The sequence below is a fragment of the Passer montanus genome, unplaced genomic scaffold, assembly GCF_014805655.1.
Source record: "Passer montanus isolate IOZ18808 unplaced genomic scaffold, ASM1480565v1 scaffold21, whole genome shotgun sequence".
NCBI classification, from domain to species: Eukaryota; Metazoa; Chordata; class Aves; order Passeriformes; family Passeridae; genus Passer; species Passer montanus.
This window is the reverse complement of record NW_024366703.1, coordinates 5,679,329-5,704,174: the sequence shown is the minus strand read 5'-3', so window position 1 is coordinate 5,704,174 and position 24,846 is coordinate 5,679,329. Positions and strand designations below refer to the sequence as shown.

Genomic DNA, 24,846 nt, shown 5'->3' with positions numbered 1-24,846 from the left:
AGCACTCCGTGTGCCACCCAAATGTGCGTGCAGACCACGCACACACACACACACCTGCACTCACACGTGCATGCAGCGATGTGCATACATCCCATCATACACCCCTGCTGCTTTTTGACACCACAACATGCTGTGGATCCCTCAGCTGCCAAGCCGATCCTGGCTCTTGCCTGGCATTGCCTTTTTCTCTGGAGGGGCTGTGCTGGGACATCCCTGCTCCGAGGGTCTAATTTCTACTGTAAATGTATTCATGGATAATTTATCCCCAGTTGTTCCTGTGCTAATGTTGTCTTTTAGCTGAAATAGCTCTCCTCCTCCCTGGCGTTTACCCTGCTGATGTATTTATAGTGAGCGCTCCATTTCCCCACAGCCTGCACCGTGCTGGGCAGGAGTCGCTGTCCTCCCTTCACGGGTCTCCCGGGCTCTGCCTCCTTGGCAGCCCCATGATACCTCTGATCCCCTTCCAGGCTGATTCCAGCACAGGCAGGTCCCTTGGGGCCCAGGCAGGTCCCTTGGGGCCCAGGCAGGCATGAAAGCAAGTGCCCAGTCCTGCCAGAAATGCCTTCCTGGTTCCTCCTAGGATTGCTTCTGCCTCTCCCATGTCTGCATGCCCATTGTGTGGTGGCTCACAGTGACATACCCCCATGCTCAGATGGCTGCTTGCTTGTTCCCTCTTCTCCATGCTGTCCCCTCCCTGTCATTGTCCTGCAGTGTCTGATCTGCTGTCTTGCCCACAGACCTCCTCCCTCTCTGGTCCTGCACCCCAGACCATCACACTGCTCCCGTGTCCCCTGGACACCTCTCAGAGCGGGGGTGTCTTTGTGCCTGGCTGGCAGTGACCTGGCGACTGTCACTCATCCCAGCAGCTCCCTGTGAGCTTTTTCCTCGCAGCACCCTTCCCCAGTCCCCTCCTGCTGCCAGCAGGAGTCCCTCCCAGGTGCTCGCTGGGCATGGCAAACCCTGGGAAGGCATTACCCTCACAGAAGTCAGGTTAACCCCCGAGTTTGTTTAATCTAGTCTTCCAGTCCTCTTCCTCACAGGTTTCCTTGGCAGCAGGGTGTGAATGCTGGATCCCAGGCACTGCTCACCCAGGGGGTCTCCAGGGGTGCCCAGCCCCTGCCCTGGGACCCCCAGCCCTGCAGCTCTCTCACAGCCTAGCCCCTGCCTTTGCACAGCCTCCCTGGACCTCGCAGCTCCCCAGCCTCTCCCGTCACCGTGCACAGTGCCCCCAGGTCCCCGCTTGGACTCTTCCTGTCGCCGGGACATCATTAGAAATGTTAATTATTTATTATCACTAAAAGCCCTTTTTTGCTGCATTGCTGTTCTCTGCCTATATCTCTGCCCCGTGCTGCCTGTAACCGGATCCGCCTGCGCTCGCCTCCTGCCTCGCAGTCCCTGTCCCTGCTTTCCCCCCTACCTGCTGGGACACGGGCTGCGGGAGTGAGAGCTTCCACCCCACTGCAGGACGCGGCCCTGTGGGACGAGCTGCACTTGTGCCCCTGGGATCCCAGAGCCCTGCGGTGTGGAGATGCACCAGTGGCAGAGCCCAGCCTGGGGACTGCCCTGTCCCACGCCGGGAGAGGGGACAGGAAGACAGAGGAAGGAGCTGGCTGGCGCTGTGATGGAGCGAGGAACCATTAGCTCTTCTCAGCCAAGGACAAGGATGTCCCTCCCCAGAAGCACTGGGATGGGGCTCCCTGGCCAAGGGATATCAGCAGGGTGGAGGCATCAGGCTGTGCTGCAGCCCTCCCAGGCAGCATTCCTGGCTGGGAAAGAGCAAACAGGCTGAGGGGGAGCCTGCGGTGCTGCTTGCAGCCAGCTGGGGCTGGCAGGACACACTCGGGGCAGCCAGCTGCTTCAGAGAAGCCATGCAGCTGCAAGGAGGCAGGGGAATGCCCAGCCTGCACAGCTCAGCCTCCTCTGCCAGGGCTCCTGAAAGATTTATCAGCTCCAAGTGGACCCCATTGATGAATCAATTAAAGCTTATCAAAAGCAGTAGAGTTCCTTCCCATGGGGCAGGGCTGGCACTGGATGCAGCAGCTCTGCCACAGCCAGCGCTGGGTGAGACAGGGAGCTGCTTCAGGCTGCAACATCCCTGAACACTGCTGGGCAGAAATCACCTCCTGGCAGCAGCTGTGCCTACAGAGCCAGCCACGGTGCCCTGGTACCTTCTAGGGACTGTGGCAGAGCAGGCTGTGACAGTGCCAGTGGGAGGCAACTGGATAAAACCTTACATGAGGCCTCTCCCTCGTATTCCCCCCACCTCCAGAAGGAGCCAGGCTATCCAGCCAAGCTGCCCAGCCCTGGCGCTGTCAGGCCCTGCTGCTCACGGTGCTGTCCGTGCTGGAGGGCGAGGCAGCAGCGGGAAGCAGGCCAGGGTGACAGCTGTGGGAGGGACGCTGGGGATGGCTCCCCCGGGAGCGCGGGGAGGAGCACCCAGGCGGCTCCTGGAGCGGTATTGATTCCTGCAGCACAGGCACTGCCTTCTGTGCCTGTTCATTGTCGCTGTGCAGGAGAACAAGGAGGGAGAGAAGCCGGCTCCCCCCTCCCCAGGCAGCCCGCCCTCCTGGGGGCCGCCGGCAGCACCAGCTCTGCCCGCACAGCCCGGCTCCCCTGCATCCTACAGCACTGTCACGGGCTGCTGAGTCCCCAGGTGTTCCGTGCAATAATGCAAAGCAGATATCATCCACCCCAGCCCCAAGCTCTCTGCAGTCCCCTCCCCACAGGCTGAGCGTGTTCCCTGGCCAGGCATGGGAGAGACACCCAGGGCTGTGGGTGCTCTGCCTGCCCCTGGGGCTGACAGGCAATTCCCTTGTTGTTCCTGCACACCCCTTGCTGTTCCCCAGAGCTTTTCTCTGCCAAAAGCACTCCGTAAGCATTTGCTCTGCAGCAATAAATCAGAGGGATGCTCACGCAAGCACGGGCCAGCCCTGTGCTCCCTGGGACCAGGGTGCAGCAAGGTGCTTGAGGCAGTGCTCAGCCCCAGAATGCGGTTCATTCATTTCCTGCCTGCCCACAGCTTGGTGGGGTTCCAGGTGGCAGGTCTCTGAACTCCTTGGGTTGTCTGGATCCTTTAGGACTAGAGCAGAGCAATCAGGGACCCCTCTGCACCCACGTGTGGTCCCAGAGGGTCCCCAGGACTGGCTGGGTTCTGACATGGATGCAACACCCTTGGTTGTGAACAAGGTGGTTCCCTGTCTCTGGACCATGCCTGGTTGTCCATGTTCCTGCTGCTCAAACCCTGGCAAGGATCCAGGGAGAAGCATCCAAAATCCCTGCCCCCTCTGACACCCCAATGAGCATGTTGAGCCAGCAAGTTCTCCCTGAGAGCCCCGGGAGCCACAGGAATTGACCGGCTCTCTGGGGGCTGGGAAGAGGCTCACAGAGAAAAGGCTGGTCAGGGAGAGCTGAGGCTGCCCCGTGCTGCCCCTCCCATTCCAAGGGCCAGGGTTCAAGGCAGTCGCTGCTGTGCAAGCAGGAGCTGTATGCTCAGCTCACTTGAGATCAGTGCCAGATCTGGGGCTGCCAACAGCTCCTTTCTCTCCCGCACTGCTCCTTTCAGCCTGTGCCTCCCCACGGCCCCAGCTGATGCAGCTGCAGATAAACAGACAAGGAGAGCCAGGCAGCAGCTCCTGGCTTGCTCTGCTGTCCCCTGGGAGGCGCAGACATGGCAGCTTTAGATCAAAACTCTTCAGAAGCAAGAACAATCCCAGCTATCAGCAGAGAGCGGCTGGCTGGTTCCCGGCATTCACTCTGCTGGCTACATGACATGGGCAGTGGGTTTTGGACTCAGGCACTGGGACCACTGATGCAGAGCCACGGGATACTGCAGCTCCCACTGGCATGGACAGGCTGGGGGCAGAGCAGGCAGCAACAGGTGACCCCCTGTCCCAAAACCGGGAGCAGTGGGACACTGCTTCACTGCTTTACACAGAACTAGTCAGCCTTTAGGGAGTGGTATCTCCATGCCTGGGAAGACTCCCAGGACCCCTCAGACCACTCTAGCCCAGGAGAAGCTGAGCCATGGTCAAGCCAAACCCTACAATATTATTCTGGGGTAGCTCAGGGAGCAGTTCAGGTGGGATGCCCTGACCCATCTGCCCTTTCCTGGGGAGCATGGGGGTGTTAGCGGTGCAGTGGGTCTCTGTCCCCATGGGTGGCAATCTGGAGGGTACCACCGTGTCCTTTGAGGGAAGCAGGAGCACAGACACAGTGGCTGAGGCTGGAGAGGACACAAGACTGTGTTTCTAGTGGACAAAAGGAAGGGGGTCCTTCTGCAGCCCACACCTTGCGGTGCTTGGACTGTTTTACTGCTGCCATGGAAACTGCTGTGGAGCATCATTCTGTTGCACTGACCAGGGTGACCAGGCCATGGCAGTTCCCAGCTTCTTAGTGCTCTCACACCTGGATTTACAGAATGGGAGAGGCTGGGTGCTGCCTGCCAGTCACCATCCTTGGGTCACCCTGTGACAGGATGGGGGCATCCCCGGGTAGGGCTGTTCCATCCCCAAGGAACAGAAGGGATGGAGAAACCAGATAAGTGCAGGCAGGGGCTGTCTGGTGCCATTCCCAGACAAACCCAGCTCCCACGCGGCCAGGGGCTCCACGCTGCTTGGCCTCCCGCAAACATAAATCATTTTCTAATTTATAACATGAATAATTGATTTTGCCTCCATAGCTGGCGATAAATCTCCTGCGCGCACATGCATAAGAAAATAATAATAATGAAAGTGATCAGGATCTGCTGCCATCGATTACCTGTGAGAGGGGACACGGTCCCCTGTGTGCCACACGAGGCTGGGACAGGGGCTGCTCCCCAGGGGATGCTGCGTGGCCCTGCTGATGTGAGCTTTCCTTGTCCTGCACAGGGGCACCTGTCTGAGCTGGGATGACTGGACCTGTCCTAGTCTGAGCCCCTGGGGCTGTACTGGGACCCACACTGGGCAGTCAGGGAGGTCCGAGTACTTCAGGGTATCCCACACCTCAGGCATGAGCGGTCCCAGCCTTGTAACTGCACCTGGGGAGGGATAAAGTGCTCGGCACAGCCCCATTCAGGGATGCCGCGTGGATGCCCCAGTGGCACCTTGCCAGGGTGGCCGTGACCGGCCCCGTGTCCCGGCAGCTTCAGTCTAGGGGGAGCCGCAGCAGCTCTGGCTGCCGGCTGCCCGGTCCCGGCACGGGCAGGCAGCGCGCCCGCCATGGCACGTTCCGCTCCCCGGGCCACCTCCTCCCGGTACCCACACCACGAATCCGGCTGGGAATCGCACCGGAGAGCTTCGGCTCGGCAGGAAGGAGATCCTGCAGCGGGGAGTGGGCACAGACCCGCTCTCCATCAGCCAAACTAACCAGGGCGGCCGCACCGCCTTGCCCAAAGAGCTGTCCCCATGCCTGCCCGCCCGGCCACAGCGAGCACCGCGGCTCCGCCCGCTGTGCGACACTGATCGGTAACGGGACACCGACGGCAGCCTCGGGGGGGAGAGCGGGGGTCGCTGTCCCTCTGTCCACACCATCCCGGCCACGGGGCCTCCTTCCTGCGGTGCCGGGAAGCAGGGCCGGCCGCGGCCCCGGCGGTGCCGTGCAGAGCACGGTGTGCGGCGGGGCGGCCCGCGCGCCCCGGGCCGGGGGAGGAGCGGCGGCGGGGCGGGGCCGGCTGCCGGTGCCGCACTACAGCTCCCGATGCCGCGGCGGGGCGCTCGGTGCCGGGGCACAGCGGCCCGAATTACGCACCCTGCCCGGTCCCGGCGCTGCCCCGCTCTCCCTCTCGGTGTCCCAGCCCCGATCCTCATCCCCTGCCCCGTCCCTGTCCCCCAGCCCTGCTCCCCTGGCCCTGATCCCCCCCTAAGCCGCCCTCCCAGTGGCTGGCGGGCAGCCCCGGACAGCCGGATAAGGGCACCCCGCACACCCCGTAACTCCGCACCCTACACAGGGCAGTGTGAGCCCGTGAGTGCCGCGGAGCTGCACGCGTTCCTGGGCCGTGTAGAACCCGTGTCTGGTGCTCACACGTGCTGCACGCTGCTCTCAGGGCTGCCTGCAGGCCCCTGCCATCCTCGTGTATCCTTCACACCACCTGCGAGGTTCTGTGTGCTGCCTGCTGTGGGGCTGTCACAGCCTAGAGCGGCCCATGGCACGATGCTGGTGACCAGATACGCCTCTTGCACATTTTAGGGTGGTCATCGCAGTCACTTGCTTTCTGGTGTAAGTGCACTGTAGGGCTCTGGGCCTTGCTTTTCAGGCTGCTCTTACTCCTTGAATAGCTACTTTGGTTAATTTAGCTTCATTTTCCCAGGCTGGGTCTTGCTTTGTTTCCTGCTTACATTTCTGGGATCCTTTCAATGGTGTCTTCTCTGGATGGTGTTTATAGCAGCTCACTGCTCAGTATCATCTAATGACAATTCCTTGTTCAAGCTGAAGTTTGAGAGATGCTGTAAAACAAGACCCTGAAGTTCAGCTAAGTTGGCTCTTGCTTGTCTCATCAAAAAGCTTTGCCCAGTGATTCTTCTGAAATAACTCTGGGCAAGCCAGTGTCCATCATTCATTGTGCAGGTGTGTGCCGGCTCCTTTACCTGCCAGTTTTGTCTCTGGGGATAGGAACAGGGTTTATCCTGTTCTCAGCTCTGGCTGTGTTGTGCTTTCTTGCAGAGAAAATCAGTGCCTTGTTTGCTCTACCCATTACTCAGGCCCTGGTTTCTCCTTGGCACTGTGTGTCAGCAGGTTAATAGGTTCATCTCTGCACTGGCCAGGTGACTGTGTCTGTGTGGACATGCTGTTTTTGCTTTTCCTGCAGCTGTTTTTGCAAGGCCTCTGCCTCATTTGCATTTTTCTGTTTAAAAACAGTGATTTTTCCCTTTTGAGTCATCTTTATTTTTGAGACATCATTAATTTTCTCTGCCTCCTTGTTTATTAATAGACCTTTTCACTTTTGTGCTGATTCTGCCTGGTTATATTTGTAAAGTCCTTTGTACTCCCCTTAGCATTCTGGCTGTTAACTCCTTCTGCTGGTTTGTTGTCCCTTCCCTCTCCCGAGCCCCCCTGCAGCTGTGAGGGGACACTATTGACTTTCAAATCATCTTCCTGTCTGCAATGTTCCCCTTCTCCTGTTCAGGTATCTCCTAAGAGCATCTATATATCCAGGTATCTCCTGAGAGTATTGCGGGTGAAAGGCACGATTGAAATCTCTGAGTGCCTTTGATGCTTTTGCCACCTCCTCACACAGCCAGTGTTGCTGTGGCTGCTGAGAGCTCTTTCTCCTGGCAGCAGGGGACAGGACGCCTTAAAGCCTGCAGATGCAGCTCTTTGCTCCTTGAATGCTTTGCTTTGCCGTGTACCAGTGGCTGTGTTCATGCCTTTGCTCTGTCTCCACCAGGTATCCAGGTCCTTTCCTGGCCCCGTTGCCCGCTGGTGAGCCAGGTGGCCTGGGCTGGAGCTCTGCTGAGAGCAGGAGAGGTGCAGGGTAGCCAAAACCTCTGACAGTCCTTGCTCAGGCTGCCAGGGGCTGGTGTTGTGCAGTTGGTAAGTGTGCCATGGCACGTGCCTGGCATGGGATGAGTCCTGCAAGTGGCAGGTTCCCCAGTGGAGCTGTTTAGAATCTCCTTGTACCTGCCTTTTTATTAATCTTGTTATTGTAGTTATTTTTTTCCCCTTCAAAGAGCCCAATCTGCTGCAGGCTGTAAAGAGTGACTTTGTGGTGTGCGAGCTGCATGCCAAGGCTGTGTGAGGTCCCCCAAGGCTCCTGGTCCCCCAGTATTGCCATCCCTGTTCACTGTCAGGGCTTTAAGGTTATCTACTCTATCGATGGGAATATGGATTGAGTGGAATTAGAAACCTCGAAGGCTAAAAATACAGCTCCCTGCCAGGAAATGCGGCAGCCTGCTGAGAGGGTGCTGTGTGGCACTGAGACTTCTCCAGGAACTGGCATGTTCCACAGGAGCACCACAGCCCAGCAGGCGTGCCTGTTCCCAGGTTCCCTGAGCAGGACTGTGGCTGGCTTGCTCTTGTTTGTGGGGTCCCTCCCTCGACAGGACAGGGAGAGAAATCAGGGAGAAAACGCTGCCCATGTGTGCTGATGTTTGCTAGAGGGGAAACTCAGGCTGGCACCTGCTGGGCAGCTCACTCAGACCCCACAAATGCACACCATGAGCAGGGTGTTCCTGGGAGCAGTGCAAGAGGAGCCCGTGCCTTCAGGGAGCTCTGGCTGCCTCCTGGCTGATGATCCAGCATCCTCCTGGCCATGCTGGGCTGATGGGCTTTACATGCCAGACAGCTGGGCAGCACTCCTGTCACCACTTTTACCATGGTACCATGGCCTTTCCCTGCTTGGTGCCACAGTGCTGAGTTGTTTTGCTAGGCAGGTCCATAAAACAAGACAGCATCTGGAGCAGCACAGACCTTTTTGGGGATGCACTGCTCCTTGCTGCCTGTCTTTGTGGGGCAAGCTTGGTCCCAGACTCTGGAAGTGGTAGGGTTGCCCTGCCTAGTGTAGTGTGAATGAGACCCAAAGCCAGGGCCATTGCTCTGCCTCCCAGAGCATGAAATTAGTTGGTGCTGACCCGTGGCTGTGGCATCGATGAAGTGTTTGATAGGCTGGGGGCAGGGGCTGTGCTGCCCTGTGGGGAAAAAGCAAAGCTCTGCAGCATCCCTGCCAGTGTGGGTCATCCTTGCCGTGCTTCTTCCCAGGCTGCAGGAAGCAGCTCTTCCCCAGCAGTGTGTGGCAGGCAGAGGCAAAGCTGTGCAGGGAGAGGATGCTCCCAGCACCAGCCGTCTGGCTAATGCTGCACCATCTGCTTTGGAGGGTGAGGCAAGGTGAATGGCAAGTTTTTGAGGAGCCCATAAATCCTGTGTGCAAAGGCTCTTGGAGGTGACATGGGATCTGCATGGAGCAATGCTGCTTCTGGTTGCTCCTGGTGCTGGAAATTGTCAGGAAGGAGAGCCTGGGGAGATCACTGACCCCCACAAGTCATTCAGCATGAGCCATGGCCTGGGACTCTTGGGCTTGGCTGGGAAAAGTCCTTCAGCAGAACATGCTTAGGTGCAGTTGGAAGCTATCTGTGGTTGGAAATGGTGGCGCCGGGGGGCTTCCAGTGCCCCCTCCCCTCTGGCACTCGGGCTGCCACTCGGTGAGAAAATGTATAATGCCTCAGTATTGAAAAATGACTAATCCAGTCCTTGGAAGGTTTGTAGGATACATTCCTTTCTTGCGGTCGATAAAGATAAAGGGGATCGTTCTGCCAGCAAAATTAGTGTATCAAAGAGGGGGGGAAAATGACAAGAGCTACGGAGACAGAAAAATGGTTGGGGCAGCCCTGGGATGGTGCTCAGCATCACCACAGCACCTGTGCCTGCACCTCATATTCCTGCCCACCTTCGCAGCCTGAGGTGCAGGCACAGGCACCACGGCTGTGCTAGGGGTACTGCCCTGCTGGGCTTTTCCAGTGGTTTCCAGTGAGCCATCATCATCCATCATGCCAAGGCCACGGTTGTCCATCCATCACAGAGGGGATGATGCCGTGTGGCACGGGCAGCCCCAGCCAGTGGTTGGCCTCCCCTCGCCTTCCCGGCACCACTGCTGGCTGCTGGTGAGGGGCTGCGGGAGCGTTCGCGCCTCGGTCGGGGCTGTGTGCAGGGGAGGCTAATGTACCGGAGGTGCCTCGGAAATGAGAGCCTTGGATGGGTTCCTGGCCCTATTGATCTGCCGGCAGTTTATGCATCCTGACATTCATAATCTCGGTCGGCGCTGATGGTCCAGATTAATGGGCCCAGGGGCTGTCCATCCGTCACTTCACATTAATTACTGAAGAGGTGTTTTTCCAGTGATTTACCTGACAGCGGCCTGTGATGAATCCCCCTAAACGGAGTGGGCAGTGATTAATCATGGGGCCCCAGCCCAGCCCCACTCTGCCTTCCCCTCAACCACAGTGCAGCCCCCCGCACCATCCGTCTCCATAAACCCTGTCTGATGCATATTTATGGGGGCAGGGGGGCCTGGCCGCTTGTGGTGTGCCTGCTTCTGCCAAAGATGATGAAAAATAAATCTCTGTCGGGACGGGGCAGCAGGTGAGCAGGGCTGCATCATGCCGTGGTCCTGTGCCAGGGTATCCCTGCGCTGGGCTTTGCTTTCTGTTGTTCTGTGGCTGCCTCAGGCTTCTCTGTGGTTTTTGATGCCTGAGTAGTGCGTGGTCTCAGTGTTCTGCTTCAGCTGCAGACACTGGTCCCTTGGGCTTGAGGGTCCCAGGTAGCAGCTGCCAGAGCAGGGCAGGCCCCCATTCTGTCAGGATTTCCCTCTTCTCCAAGCCAGATGTGCCCCACCAAAGGCTGTAGGGCTGTGGGGTGCTCCTGGCCCCAAACCCTGTCTGCAGATACGCTGCTGTGGGGCCGTGTTGGGGCTGCACAATCTGTCACTGTGTGCCCGTTGCTGAGGGAGCAGGGGTGGTGCTGGCACCGTGGCTCGGTGACCTGGGCAGGGGCTGATGGGCTGTGGGTGGACGGTGACACTGTGCTCTCCTTGGCAGGGCTGGCACCATGCAGCAGGAGGCGGAGGGCGGCCGGGTGCGCCGCAGGAAGCCTGACATGGCCCTCTACGTGCCCAAAGCGCGGCGGGAGAGAGAGGCACAAGCGGCAGGCGACACACGGGCTGGGCACCGCCAGGAGCCCGAGAGCCACCGCCGGGAGCCCGAGAGCCACCGCCTGCTGCAGGAGCCTGGCTGGGCTGGTGGCGAGGGGCAGAGGCGAAGAACACAGGCAGGCAGAGCGCTGGGCTGGTGGCGAGGGGCAGAGGCGAAGCCCCCGTGCCAGAACGCAGGCAGGCAGAGCAGCAAGGAGGGAGAACAAGGTGGATGCTGGCCCAAAGGAGCTGCGGACAGCCTCTGCCAGGCACAGCCACAGGACGAGAGGCGGCTGCCCTATTGCACTGGAAAGCCTGGAGGCATCACCCGGCGTGTGTGAGCCGTGCCCAGATCCAGCTGGTGCTCAGCACTGGGACAGACAGGACAAAGCATCTCATGAAGAACCCAGAGAACTCAGCCACGATCACAGGATAAGGACTGAGCCTGACCCTCCATCCCCACAGAATGCCCAGGCTGGGGCTGTGAAGGCTCCCCCTGAGCCTGGGGATGACCCCACTAGCCCAACACCCGCTGCTAGCCCAACATTGGTTTGTCAGACAGGTTTGAGTGGGACGTTGGAGCACTTGGGGGACAGCACCCTAGATCCAGCTGGAGACCTCTCCCAAAGCCTGGGAGAGGCTGCCCTGCAGTCAGCAGCGGGGGGCAACCATGGCAGTGTCCCCCAGTTGGTGGGAGAGACAGTGGGTCTGAAAGCCTGGGAGGAGGAGACGGGGAAGGAGAGGGGGGAGGAGGGGTCTCTCCTGGCAGAGCAGAGCAAGGGTTGTGCCACTGGGGTGCCGGAGGAAGAGGAGACATGGGAAGGCAGAGCTGAGCTTCCTGAGGAGAGCACCTTGTGTGCAGCAGGAGCCAGCTGCGAGCCCGTGTTCCTGAGGGGCAGCGTGGGGGATGTTCCAGTGCTGCCAGGGGAGAGCACTCCACAGCAGGGCACGGGCAGCCCATCCCAGCTCCCGCCTGCCGTGGAGGAGAGCACTGCTGGTGCTGGGGATCCCAGCGGGGAGGGTGACCTGGTGCCTGCTGTAGGGGAAGCAGGCAGCACTTCTGCCTGCACAGAGAGCAGTGCTGCATCTGAGAGCAGCCTGTGCAAGGGAGCACCTCTGGAAAGCTGTGAGCCCCCAGTGCCCCTAGAGCAGCTGTGCCACGGCATGGAGGGGATCTCACCTGCATCCTGGGCCAAGGAGCTGGCCAAGCCAGCTGAGGATGTGGGCTCGCTGCAGAAGGACCAGGAGGCTGAGGAAGAAGAAAGAGGTCTCCACAGCAGCTCCCTTAAGGAAGGACAGAGCAGTGCCAGTGCTGAAACCCTGAGCCAGACCAGCCCAGGTGCTGAGGAGAGCTGGGATGTGCTGTTCAACGATGATGGGGACTGCCTGGACCCACGCCTGCTGGAGGAGGTACTTCCTGCAAGCCAGTCTTGGTGGGGATTGCCAGGGTTGCTGACTGGTGCCCACCGGGATGTGGGGGATGTGTTCCTGTGCTCTCTGGGGTGAATGCATGGGGTGGGTGGGCTGCACCCAGGGCATGGTCAGCCTAGCTGGCTGTGCTGCCTGCTCTTAGGGCCAGCCTTCTTCTGTGCTGCCAAAGCACCTGGGATCTCCATCTTCTCCATCTGTCCCATCCCGTCCTGCATTGCTGGGGAAGGCTGGGGTGGTCATCCCTCTGTAGTACATACAGTGTGCCCAGTAAAACCTGCAACTGCACCCTCATGAAACCAGGGCTGGTGAGAAAGAAATGGGCTGAGATGTATGAGATCCCATTGAAACAGCAACGGGATGGTTCCTCGAAACTGTGGCTTCTTAATCAGCTGTGGCTCATTGCCATTCCCTCCTGCACACATGCTGCTGAATTTACTACAGTTGGCTGCTTAGTGCCAGGACCCACACCATTTTGCTGCCATTCACAAGGAAAGCTCAGTTCCTGCAGCAAGGCTGGATATTCCTTATTGCATTTTAAATCAGTAGCGTCACACTGGTAATTTTCCAAATAACATTATGTACCTGAAGAAACAAACAGCATTAATATTGTTACATCCAGCATCTGCCTACCCCTGGGTGGAAGCAGGGCGTGAAGTGATGGGTGGTGCCTTGATAACAGCATCTATGAAGGGATCAGATTAACTCAAGAGCACTCTTCCTGAGGGGCACAAATCCCACCTTGTCTGCAAGGCCTTGCTTGGGCTGATGTGTCTTCTTGGAGCCTGGCATGGTGCTGAGACAGTGGGACACAGAGGGCTCACATTTGGGATGTGGAGGGGCTTTGGGTATTCCAATCCCTGCATGGCTGTGCTCCCCTGAGCCACTGTCCCTCACCCTGCAGGCTGGAGATTGTGGTGAGTGCTGGTGCGAGGAGGACAGCACTGCTGCTCTGAGGCACACGGTGCATCTGGCACTGGCTGTCTGTGGGCTGATGCCATGGGCATGGCTTTGCCCTGGGGGAGGAAGGGCAGGGAGGATCCCTGCACCCTGTGGTGCAGCCACAGGATGCTGTGGGCAAGGTTGTGCTGTGCAGTACAGCTTCTCACTCCAAGGAGTATCTGTATTGGCTCCCTTATGCACAAGCTCTGAGACAAGTTTGAGCTTACCAGGGAGCTTCCCAAAATGGGTGAGAAAGACCCTGAAATAGGGATTCACCAAAAGCTGCCATCTTTGTCCCCTGCAGATTCCTACATGGTGCCTTGTGCTTCCTGAGCCCTCCAAGCTCCCAGCAGGTGGATGTAGCTGCCTGGGGAGGGCGCAGGCACTTGGGAAGAGGGAGCTGTTGTTAATTAACATAAAGAACAGGAAAATTAGTAACGTCTTCCTCGAAACCGAATCCTTATGCAATGCAGATAGCTGGCAGAGAACAAGATTTATGATGTTCTGTGTGGAGGAGAGATTTCTGATAGCGGATGGCTCTTTAATCTAGCAGGAAAAAACACCGTAGTGAGCAGCACAGGCTGGAAGCTGAAACCAGACAAATTCAGAGTAGAAATCGTTTTGAACAGAGAGCAATTAAACAGTGTGACTGTTTCCTGGGAGGCTCTGTGGACTCTCCATCAGGCGGTGGGTCATGGCAGGGGCCGCGGTGCGTGCGTGCCTGGGGCTGTGGTGTGAGCCAGCAGCCACAGACCCCTCTGACCTGCTCCGCCAGGAGTGTGTCTTCAGAGAGCAGCGAGATGTGATGGACAGGCTTCATTTTCCCTGTCTGTCTGTCCGTCCATCAGCGAGCCCTCCCCAGGATGCCTGCCAGGGCTGGGGGCCCTCCCCAGGACCGTGGCTGTGCCTGCCTGCCCTGCCCCACGGCTGGGGAGCTGCTGGCACGCTGTGTGCTGGGCTGGCAGTGCTGGGCACCTGTTGAGCCGTGCCTGCCGCGTGGCTGAGCCCTGCTGCCAGACGGCTCCTGTCCCTCCTGCCCCGCCACACCTGGTGATTTGTGAAGGTCAAGGGCTGCTCCGGCACTCTGTGCTCCTGCTCTCTAATCATCTTCCTGCTGCCTGGCACTGCCTGAGTGCTCTGCTCCCTCAAGCAGCACTGCAGGGCTTTATCCTGCCTGGGAACGGCTCCCTCGCCTCCCCTGAGCAGTTGCAGGTGCCTGATGAGTGTGCTGCCCTGCACGGGGGTGGTGGCAGGGCAGGAGGCTCTGCTGGCAGTGCTGGCTCGTCCCGTGAGCTCCATAACTCAGCTCTACCCTCCACCAGCACCCAGCCGCCATGGCAGCACCCCCTTACCTGCCGTGAATCCATCTTCCCCATAAAATTGTCGGAATGAGCACTTTTTATTGACTGAGCTGCCTGGGATTTATGGACTCTAACCTTGCAGTCGTGGTGTGCTCTGCTATGATGGCTCAGGGGATCGGGGTGGGAACCTGCCTGAGTTATGTACCCGTTTCGTGGCATCGTGCCAGCCCCACGCTCCAGGGGGAGCAGGGGAGCTGCCAGTGGCTTTGCACTGCTCCCGGCCTGGTGTCTCAGCTGAAGCAGGGCACTGAATCCCCTTGGCCTCTGGCACGGTGTGGTTTGGAAAGCAAGCATTCAGCAAGTGATGCAGGGTGGCCCACTGGGCAGAACATGGTGCAGGGTGACCAGCTGGCACTGGCAATGCTGTGGGCAGAGGGAAATAGGGGCTGCACCCTTGTGTTGTGGCAGCGGGAGGCTGCTGCCTGTTTTTTTTTTTTTTAAATAAAGGCTGTAAAATGTGCAAGGTAGAAAATCTCTACAGCCATCATCTTTTAGGGCTGGAGAAAGTGCCCCGCTGTGAGGTACTAAAGGTGCACAACCCATTTTATCAATAAGAAGATTGAGAAGGGGCTTGATTAACATTAGTAAGTGCTGTGATGGGGAGGAGACCAGGGACTGAGGGTTCTTTAATCTGGCAGAGTGGCAGAACAAGAACTGCCAGCTGGAATGTGAAGTCAGACAAATTCAAATGAGAAATAAAACATAAATTTCTAGGTGCACAGGTGATTAACCAGCAGAACTCGTTCCTCAGTGGAGCACTGTCTTTTTCATCTTGGTATCTGGGGTGCTGATAGGCTGCTCCAGTGCATGTGCTGCAGCCAGGGCGTGCTGAGCCTGGTGCTTCCATGTAGCAGAGAGACATCAATCTTTCCTTCTGGCATTACTATCCTGCTCCTTGTTCTTCCCCTAAGGTATTTCAGGTCATCACATCACTGTGGAAGGAGGGGTGTGCTTGGATATTCATGTGCTGTTTCACCCCTGCCATTCCTACCAGGTCCCTGACTTGGCTGCAGAATGTGGCAAGTGGAGGGATGCTGGTAATGGGAAAAGCAAGTGCATGGTGTGAGAACCCTGCTTGGTAACTCCTAATTCTCAAAGCCATGAATCCATCTGCAGTGCTGGGGTGGGGTGCAGGGGCTTGACAACTTTCTGGGGAGTGCTTGCCGTGGGTTGGGAACTGCTGTGAGGCAGGTGGGCATGGGTTGCTCAGTGCTGTGCTTCTCCTACTGCTGCAGCTCTCAGGGGGTGAGAAGCACCAGGAGAGCCAGCAGTCACCCCGCTTCAACTACTATGGGGCCGAACCTGCTGCCCCAGACATCAGTGACGATGAGCTGCCCCACGTCATCGAGATCTACGACTTCCCCTCGGACTTCCGCACCGAGGATCTGATGCGTGTCTTCTGCAGCTATCAGTGAGTCTGTCCCTGCTGCTGGGGTTCCCTGCCTGGGCTCTGCTCCACATGGCTGCCCATCAGGTGCCCATGCCTTGCTGACCTTCCCTCTCTTTGGCAGGAAAAAAGGCTTTGATATTAAATGGGTGGACGATACGCACGCCCTGGGCATCTTCTCCAGCCCCATAACAGGTACTGCTCCTGGTTCAGCTGGGGATGGGCAGAGAGGAGGCATCCCTCTGCCACGGCTGGATCCTGGGCGTGGGCTGACCCTGCACGTGGACGTGCTGCTCTCTTCCTGCAGCACGCGATGCCCTCAGCACCAAGCACCTGATGGTGAAGACACGGCCGCTGTCCCAGGGCACCCGCGCCTCTAAAGCCAAAGCCAGGGCATTTGCTGGTGAGTGGTGCTGCCCTGTGCCAGCTTGTGCCATCGTGCTTGTGCTGCAACCTCATCCTGATAACTGGGGAGGGATGGGGCAGCCAGCACGGCCCCACAGCTGTGCTGGCTGCCCTGTCCCTCCCAGAGTGCCCCACTGACGTCCCCCATCCTCACAGAGTACCTGCAGCCGGCCAAGGAGCGCCCTGAAACGTCAGCTGTGCTGGCCAGGCGGCTGGTGATCGGTGCCCTGGGGGTACGGAGCAAGCAGACACCGGCACAGCGGGATGCAGAACGGAGGAAGCTGCAAGAAGCTCAGGGTGAGATTTGGGTGCCTGGAGGGGCTGCAGTGTAGGGGGGCCTTGCTCATGCACGCTCTGTCTCACAGAGAGCTGGGTGAGAGGGGGCTGCAGCAGGGGGGACTCCAGCCACTCCCACAGGGAGGTGGGGCGGTGGGGATGTGGCATTGACCCTGTTGTCTCTGCAGAGAGGAAGCGCCTGGAGAACAAGCAGCGGGAGGATGCCTGGGAGGGCCGGGACTGAGCCAGGAGGCTGCACTTTCAGCCCATGTCCCTCCCTGCAGGCAGGCAGAGCGCTGCGTCTCAGAGCTGGGACAGATTCTGCACTGCCTCCAGAAGCACTGGGCTGCTTCACCGAAAGGGCTGAGCAGCGTGTGAGCTGGTTGGTGCTGTGGGGATGCTGTTGCTGTCAGGCAGCACTGCCCACCCTGCCCAGGGCAGAGCCCCCAAGGCTGCCAGCCCCAGCAGGAGCGACAGCAAGACGCAGGGAGCTCAGCAGAGAGCACGGGGGGCTCTGTGGGGTGGCCCTGGCCACCTGGAAGGGCCTTGTGAGTGAGAGTTTCTGTCCTTTATTTTGCTAATAAATGCCATTTATTTTATTTGCTTGCCTGGGTGGTGGCTCCTCGTTCCCTTCATTCCGGGAGAGGGTGTGAGTGCCGGGGGCTGGTCCGCAGCGCTGAGGGGATGTCCCCCCCTCCCAGGTGCTGGGTGTCCCCAGCGGCTGTGGGGGATGTGCAGGCAGGAGGGATCGGGCAGGAATGTGCTGGCAGCAACCCTGTTTACTTCCGCGGAGCAGCTGCAGCCCTGAACAGCAGGGCCCTTGTCAGAGCATGGGCAGGGCCATGTTCCTGGCCCCACATGGGGCTCTGATGTGGCCATGCTGCCATCCATGGCAGGCTGGGGGGCTTCCTGCCCTGCCCCCGGGTGGAGGCTGGCACCTGGGACCTGCCTTTGGCTCTGCTTTGCATCATCTCTCAGCACCTGAAAAACAGCCCTGTGTGCCCCAGCACTCCCACCCTGTAGCTCCGCAGACTCTGAGGTTTTGGGGCCTTTCACAGGAGGTGAGGATGGGGATGATGCTTTTCTGCCACTACTGCCAGCAGTTTGCATGCTTTTGGTCGCTGAAGTGCTCATGTGGCTGCCCTGTGTCCCCTGGCTGTCCCCCAGCTTGGCAGCAGTGGGGCAGGTCATGACCCCGTGGTGGTGGCTGCCTGCCCCTGCGCCATCCGGCAGCGCTGCCAGCTGGGAGCCATCTCGGCTGCTCTTCCTGGATGCTCGTGGCTGGGCCAGTGGAAATTCCAGGGAGCAAAGCTGCTCTCATGTGGAAAACATCTTCCCGGCCATCCGGCATCCCTCAAAGCCCAGCCTGGCCGGGTGAGCCTCCACCAGCACGTGCCTTGCCACGGTCCCTGGCCTCGGGCCCCTCCAGCGCATCACCGTGTTCCCAGCAGCAGCTCCACGTGCAGGGACCATCACGTGTGGGTGCAGCCTGACTTGTCCTGGGCCGAGGTGGGTGCTGACAGCCCCCCACCCCGGGCTGGTGCCTGCCAGTGAGGCAGGAAGGGACAGAGGTGTGCAAGGAGAGGGGTGGCACTGCCCCGTGGCTGGCGAACTGGGGAACAGACAGTACAGAGTGTGTTGGTGACATTCCCTTTTATTTCCTGTTGTAAGAAAAAAGATAGAAACCACGGGAGGTGAGAAACAGAGAGCGAGGGCACAGTGTTCCCTGTGTCCCCACACTGTGCCCAGGAGCAAGGGCTTTGAGGGACAGAGTGGCCCTACCACAGCTCCCATGTCTGGGAAGCTGCCAGGACAGCCTGGGAAAGCCCAGCATGTCAGCTGCATACACTGTGGCTGCTGGGCTGGCTGCCAGCCCGTGCTGCCACAGAGCTGGCTGGGTCTTTCTGCACGCACAGGGTTAGCCAGTTCAGGGCCAGGGTGTCCTGGCCCACAGGGACCACTGATGGCAAGCCAGAGCTGCTTGATGCCAGCCACGTGCAGGCAGCCAGGGAGTTGGTGGCCCTGGGTGGCACAGAGGGAACACTGCCTAGCTGGGGACACATTGCCTAGACCAAGTTGTTCCCAGCTGGGGACTGGCTTCATGATCCTAATAGGAAAGAGTGCAGGGAAAGGAGGAGGTGATGGTGAAGGAGTAGCCCCTCTTCCACAGCACAGCACCCTGCTCCCAACTCACAGAACCTTTATTGAAGACAGGACTGGTGCATGGCTGGCTGGGGACTGTCCTGAGTCTGCTGGACTGGGGGGCTGGGCAGGCTGAGGTAGTTGTCCTGGGGGGCCCTGGGGCTGTGGGGGTGAGGCCTGCTGCAGTACTTGGGCCACTCTCAAATCCCGCTGGCAGCATGGGACTGGGCACCCCCAGGCACTCCCTGCCAGCCCTGGCGCTCATCTCCCTCCTCTGCAGCATCAATAAATACAAAAGTCTGCAAGTCCCTGAGCTCACTCTGGTGCTGCCAGGGCACAGGGGCTGGGGTGTGGGAGCTGGACTCTCCCGTGGCGCTGCTGGGACCACGGCAATGCCAGGGGTTCACACGAGGTTGTTGGCCAGGCGCTCCCGTCTCTCCAGATCGCTCACCACGTCGGCACCGTAGGCATCACCTGGGGAGAGCAATGTTGTTGTGGGGGTAGGTGTGTGTGTGAGGGGGTGGCACAAGAAACCTGTGACACCCTCAGACTCATCACTTCCCTCACCCTGCCTGCCATAGCCCCTATGCTCCCGTCCCTCCTTACTTGTGTGGCAGCCGTGCATCCAGACACGCTGCCCATCATACTTGCACTGGCACCTCATCACGTTGTTGGAGAAGTCCGACTCAGCCACCTCATGCTTGGGGTTCACGACCACCTGGGGAGGGCAAGGGGCAGGGCTGGGAGCACCTCTGCTATGCCCTGGCCAGGCAGGGCTGTGGCATGCACAGCAGGGTACAGAGCAGCACCCTGATGTGCAGCACGAGAGATGCTGTTGTGCCCATGGAGGGCACTCCCCAGCCCTGAGATCTGGTAGCTTGGTGTCCCCCACCCCTCCATCCCCATACCTGGAAGGTGTAGCTGCCTGGTGGCACATCGGTGATGTCAATCCACTGGCAGTCGATGTCATGGCGGTAGGTGTCCCAGCACCCCACACTCACCCCCTGCTCACCGAAGTTGGCACAGGCGAAGCGTCGCTGAAGGCCTGCAGCAAGGAGGGAGGTGAGGGAGGCACAGACAGAGCCCCTTTGGGGAGCAGAATGGGGGTACGGTCAGCTCTGCAGCTAGCACCTACCTTCGGGGCAGTTGGTGTCTTCCAGGCAAAAGCTGGCCTTGTGCCCCTCGGCCACCTTGGAGCCATTGAGCGTCAGCAGATCGTAGTGGGTAAAGACCTCGATGCTGTGGAAGTGTCTGTGGGGACAGGGGCTGAGCACAGGGCCAGTGCCCGGCCAGGGAGCACGTAGCTGGCCCAGGCAACCCCGGCAGAACTTCCGGCAGGGCAGCACCCAGGGACTCAGCAAATTACAGCCCTGAAGCCAAATAAAGCCGTAATGACAGTGCTGGCTCAGACGCTGTCAATTACCCCGGCTGGGACAGCCTCCTGGGGACGGGTGCCACCATGCCCTGCCTGGCCCAAGGAGAGCAGCTCCCTGCCAGCCCCTGCCTGTGGCCCACTCACCGGTGGCACTGGTGCCAAGTCCAGGCATGACGCCCCATCCTCGGTCGGAAATCGGCTCTTCCCAGGTTGTGGATCTGGGAGGAGAAGCGAAGAAGGCGGCGGTGGCCATAGGGCCACTGCATGCTGTCAGCAGAGCGGGAGAGGCAGCGCTCCTCATGGGCGCAGTACAGCAGCCCCAGCGGTCGGTCCTCCAGGTAGGCTGTCTCCTGCACCAGCTGGGCGTTCATCACCAGGTCTGGGGCGTCTGGCATGGAGGGGATCAGCGGGGATTGAGAAGGTGATCCCCTTCATAGCACCCCCTACTCTCCTACAGGAGAAGGGGGGTGCCCCCTCCCAGCAGCGCCCCACGGGCTCCTGCTACTCACGGGCAGTGCAGGTGACCCCTGCTGAGAAGCGTCCCCCGCCGCTGGGGCAGTGGACAGGGCCATGGCGCTGGCACTGCTGCAGGGCCAGCTCGGTGCCGGCACAGCGCACCCCGCTCATCACAACCCGGCTGGCATCGGGGCTGCCTGCCCAGTACCACGTCTCCTGAGCAGAGGAGGAGGAGCACAGTGCTTGGACCAGTCCTTGCCAGCGCCCACCTGCCTCCCCTGCCTCCTCTCCTACCCCAACACTGCCACCAGGATTTGTCCCCCCATTGTCCCATCCCAGAGCCCCTGGCCACACCATGCCCACACTGTCCACCCTGCAGGACCCCTGCAGTCCTGGCCCCAGGCTGGTGCCCCACTCACCTGGAGGGCATGGCTGGCAAAGCCCAGCCCCAGCTGCCTGCAGACCACCATGGCCTCGTTCAGGCCCCACTGTGCACCACACACTGCACCCCACTGCAGCTGCCCCTGCACTGGCACCAGCACCTCCACCACGCCTTCCTCGGGGTTGCGGCCCCCGGCCAGCCGCACCTGTTGGCAGAGAGGGAATGGAATGTGGCACAGACTGCCAGCTCTCCCACCCCACGCTGCAATGGGACGAGCAGCCCGCACATCCAGCTGAACATCTCCCTCATCTTCCTCTTCTTCCGTTCTCCCTACAAGACCAGTGTTCCCACCAGATCACCCTGCAGAACCCCATCAGGGCGCTGCTCTGTGTCCCCCCACCCCGGGTCACCTCAGGGCTGCTCTGAGCACACACTGGGCACAGGGCTTGGGGAGCAAGGACTGTGCAAGGGGGCTGGGGTTCAACAGGCTCTGGGAAGGCGGCAGGGACTCACCTGGCTCTTGAAGTCCGTGTGGGGCACGTGGCAGCGGACAGCAGCGTCGGCCTCGTGCCGACACCCGCTCTGCTCAGCATCCTGGAAGCGACACTCGCCCAGGGAGCGCTCACGGCCAGTGCACTGTACATGGCTCAAATGGATGGGCCCCAGACCTGGAGCACAGGAAGGGTCAGTGCTCCCTGCTCCACGACCATCCTGGAGCAGGACCCTCATCTCCTTCCCCTGGTCTGGGCATTCTCTATGGGAATGGGGCTGCCCATGGCAGGAGCAGACAGGGTGGCCTCATCCCAGGGCAGGCTGGAGCTGCATGAGCATCCCAGGATTCTCCATCAGGACACACTAAACCAGCTGATTTCCCCATCGTACCCCTCCAAGCCCAGAGGTTTCCCAAGTCCATGCTGTAACACCTGCCTCACCTTGTCCCATCCGGGCTCCCACCAGGGCCTGCTTCGCTGTCCCATAGCCCAGCTGCCGGCACACCACACTGGCTGCAGCCAGGTCCCACTGCTTGTCACACACGGTGCCCCACTGCCCGTGGCGCAGCACCTCCACCCGGCCCTCGGCAGCGTGGGTGCCCGCTCGCAGCCGCACTGGGAGCACCTGGGTACGGAGAGCAGCCAGTCAGCACCCCCAGGACACTGCCAGCCCCCTCCTCAAGGGCAAATGGGCTGGCTGGGTGCTGCCCAGCCCCGGGACTCTGTAGGTGGGAGAGGGTGTGCAACTCTGCGAGGGCTCACCTTTCCTGGGGCAGTCTTGTTCTTGCCCTTGCCCGTGCCCTTCTGGAAGGCAGGGCCAGGCAGACAGCTGACGATGGCGTGCATGCCGTCGGGGCAGGCGTGCTGGCGGGGGGCTGGTGGGGCCATCTGCACAGGGCAGCGGGCCAGGTGGGGCTCTGAGCCCTGACACCGCACCTTGTGCACCCAGAAGCTGTTCTTCTGGCTGAGGGTCTTCAGGCTGCCAAGGGAGAGGAGCAGGGCCAGGGTCAGCTCAGGTGCCAGAGACTCTCTCCCACCCAATGCTTATACTGGGTGCCCATTCAAGGTGCCCTGCCCACCATGCACAGTGCTGAGTCCTACCTGGAGTTGGGGTCCTTCAGCTTCCTGTTCCAGAGCTTTCTGTGGGTGTACAGAGCCAGGAGGTGAGAGAGCATGCTGACACTGCCCAACTCTGAACCCCCTGCCCCATCATTTCTGCCCTCCCTGGCAGGAGATGGAGACCCCAGGGTACGTCATATTCTCTTCCCACTGGCAATTACTGTGCCAAGCCCGTCTGTACCATGTGTCCCAGCGGGACTGTGTGACTCCTGGCACTGGTAGGGGCTCATTATAGGCTGTATTTATAGTTCCAGCCTGCGACAGGATGGGAGGGACCAAGGGACACTTGTCTTTCCTCTCCTTTCTCCCACACATTGCCAGCCATGATGGTGACCATCTCCAAAGACCTCTGGATGTTGCTGAGTCCAACTCTAACCCTTGTCAAAGTCCTAAGAAGGGGATCCAGGCAAGGCCAGGCCATACCAGAACGTCGCACACCCACCCACGTGTGCAGCCCTTCTCTGACACTCCCCCAGTCCCTTGTCCCCGCAGTGTGTCCAGCCTGGCACCTGCCCCCCGTGCCCAGGTGCAGCGTGTCCCGCGTCCCTACCGGTAGAAGCTGGTGTTGATGTGCTTCTCCCGGGGGAAGCCCAGCATCCCGCAGACCACACGGCTGTTGTTCCTGCTCCAGCTGGCATCACACACCTGCCTCCAGCGCCCGTTGTGCTTCACCTCCACAGCACCCTCCATCACTGGCATGCTCAGCTTGGCCCGTGCCAGGATGGGCTTGAGCCGCACCTCCTCCAGGGTTAGTCCCAACACCTGCCACAGTGGGAATGGGGTGGGCGTGGGGCTCCAGCATTGAGGGCAGAGTGTTCAGAAAAGGGGCCAGGGGAAGGGTTAGTGGGACCTGCTCCAACTGCCTGGACACAGGCAAATGCCATGGGCCCCCACTCACCTCTCCCAGGTGACCAGAGGTGGTAGCCTGGGGGGAGTTGCCAGGCAGGCGCTGTCCTGAGCACACCACACCAGCATCCTCGCCATGGTGGCAGTCACTGACGCCCCAGCCATTGTGGACACACTCTGCCAGGGAGCCTTCGCTGCCCCCACACCGCACGTTGTCCAGCCAGATGGGGCCTGGGGACACAGCATCACAGGCCCCATGCAGCGTGTCCTGCAAGCTCTGCACCCACAGTGCTGTGGGGAGGCTTCCAGAGCCAGCGGGAAGCACTGGGCCCCCTCTCAGGGCCCCCTGTCCCACTCCCCACCTGCCCCCTACCTTCCCCTTGGCCGTAGGTGGCACTGTGGGTCCAGGTGATGGCTGCGGTGTATCCCAGCTGCCGGCAGGCCACGGTGGCCGCGTGGAAGTCGAAGCCATCGTCGCACACGGTGCCCCAGCGCCCCTGGTACAGCACCTCCAGCCGGCCCTCTCCAGCTGGTCCCCGTGGTCCCCCCAGCCGCAGCTGCACCGGGGCTGGCTCCTGCCTGCTGGGGGACACCCAGCACAGCACCAGCACCAGCAGCATGTGACCTGCACCAGTTGGCATCACCATCATCGTTCTGTGGGTGGGATGCCTGGGGACAGACCAACAATGAGTCCTTGGGGACCATGGCAGAGTGGGAGTGCAGCTGTAGCCCCCCTGGGCAATGGTGGAGGGATATCATGCCCTCTTGCCTGGTGGTGACATCCCTGTCCCTGTGCTGTGGGGGATGCATGGGCTGGTCCCTGCCATACTCACAGCATACCCCAGCCCTACACCCTTCACCAGGCCACCCAGCTCTGGCACAGCCCTCCGGGCACTGACAGCCATGGGCAGCCCCACGAACATTGCCCTGTGCTCTTGTTCCTTCCTGTCTGCCCCATGCTTTGGGACATGGGTGAGGGCCCCGCAGAGCCCCCTTTCATCCTCCACTTGGATTCCCTAGAAACACCAGGGTTCCTCCCCATCTCGCACACAGCCCTGTCCCCATCACCTCACCTCTTCCCCTGCATCTTCATTCAGAGCACTGGTGGGATTGCTGACCCCCCTCCGGGTACCCAGACCTCCCCTCCCGGGGCCACCTTGGCACTCACCCTGGCAAGGGATGGTGGTGCGGGACGGCAGCGGTGCGGGGCAGGCGGTGGCGAGGGACACGGTGGTGGCGAGGGGCCGCAGCGGCAGCGCTGGCAGCAGAGGATCCCGCAGCTCCTGCCTCCCGCCGGGCACCGCCTGCAGCCGCTTTTATGGTGCGGCGGGGGGGGCCGACCCGAGGGGGCCCCCCCCTCCCCGCCTCTGCTCCGGAGCCCAGCCCTGCTCCCTGCCCACCCCCGGCCCTGCTCTGCCTCACCGCACACGGGGGCAAACCTGTTCCTGTCCCGAACCCTGTCCTTTCCCAGCCGGGAGGATCTGCTGTCCCGGACAGTCCCTAATTGCCGGCAGGCTGGACCTCCCCCGCGTCCAAACGGCCTCGGTCAGGGATGTCCCCTCGCTGGGCTGTCCCTCCAGGCACAGCACGGACTTTCTGGAGGTGACGAGCTGCTGTGCCGGGGACACTCCCTGCAGCT

General features: G+C 60.3%; 2 protein-coding genes across 9 annotated transcripts; one reads left to right on the top strand and one right to left on the bottom strand.

Moving 5' to 3' along the window:
• The first annotated feature begins 5,184 nt into the window (after positions 1-5,184).
• On the top strand, positions 5,185-16,995 carry R3HCC1L (R3H domain and coiled-coil containing 1 like). 8 transcript variants are annotated; one of them, XM_039709309.1, is made up of 9 exons: positions 5,687-6,195; positions 6,287-7,509; positions 10,506-10,721; positions 10,771-12,007; positions 15,564-15,739; positions 15,840-15,910; positions 16,023-16,118; positions 16,277-16,417; positions 16,681-16,995. In XM_039709309.1, exons 3-9 carry the CDS (start codon positions 10,516-10,518, stop codon positions 16,761-16,763), a joined length of 2,010 nt encoding a protein of 669 aa, XP_039565243.1. In that variant the 5' UTR covers positions 5,687-6,195; positions 6,287-7,509; positions 10,506-10,515; the 3' UTR covers positions 16,764-16,995. The 8 variants fall into 8 exon arrangements, with proteins under 8 accessions (XP_039565246.1, XP_039565243.1, XP_039565245.1 ...); XM_039709310.1 differs by lacking the exon at positions 5,687-6,195 and having other exon boundaries at positions 6,224-6,543; positions 6,613-7,509; XM_039709312.1 differs by lacking the exons at positions 5,687-6,195; positions 6,287-7,509 and adding an exon at positions 5,185-5,444.
• A 1,049-nt stretch (positions 16,996-18,044) lies between these two features.
• On the bottom strand, positions 18,045-24,481 carry LOXL4 (lysyl oxidase like 4). The gene is made up of 15 exons (XM_039709111.1): positions 24,376-24,481; positions 23,581-23,876; positions 23,260-23,438; positions 22,912-23,123; positions 22,344-22,382; positions 22,005-22,221; positions 21,684-21,867; positions 21,265-21,419; positions 20,789-20,956; positions 20,423-20,585; positions 20,058-20,301; positions 19,674-19,789; positions 19,447-19,583; positions 19,145-19,256; positions 18,045-19,012 (listed from the first exon to the last, which is right to left on the bottom strand). Exons 2-15 carry the CDS (start codon positions 23,855-23,857, stop codon positions 18,942-18,944), a joined length of 2,274 nt encoding a protein of 757 aa, XP_039565045.1. The 5' UTR covers positions 23,858-23,876; positions 24,376-24,481; the 3' UTR covers positions 18,045-18,941.
• Between the last annotated feature and the right edge of the window lie 365 nt (positions 24,482-24,846).

What these genes read in the sequence shown, in the direction of transcription:
- R3HCC1L (XM_039709305.1), top strand. Translation starts at nt 9,953, where the DNA reads ATGCATATTTATGGGGGCAGGGGGGCCTGGCCGCTTGTGGTGTGCCTG. An exon ending in CGTGTCTTCTGCAGCTATCA is followed by an intron (nt 15,740 to 15,839) that starts GTGAGTCTGTCC and finishes TCTCTTTGGCAG; the next exon opens with GAAAAAAGGCTTTGATATTA. An exon ending in CAAAGCCAGGGCATTTGCTG is followed by an intron (nt 16,119 to 16,276) that starts GTGAGTGGTGCT and finishes CCATCCTCACAG; the next exon opens with AGTACCTGCAGCCGGCCAAG.
- LOXL4 (XM_039709111.1), bottom strand. Translation starts at nt 23,857, where the DNA reads ATGATGGTGATGCCAACTGGTGCAGGTCACATGCTGCTGGTGCTGGTG. An exon ending in CCTCTGGTCACCTGGGAGAG is followed by an intron (nt 23,124 to 23,259) that starts GTGAGTGGGGGC and finishes CCACTGTGGCAG; the next exon opens with GTGTTGGGACTAACCCTGGA. An exon ending in GATGCACGGCTGCCACACAA is followed by an intron (nt 19,013 to 19,144) that starts GTAAGGAGGGAC and finishes TGCTCTCCCCAG; the next exon opens with GTGATGCCTACGGTGCCGAC.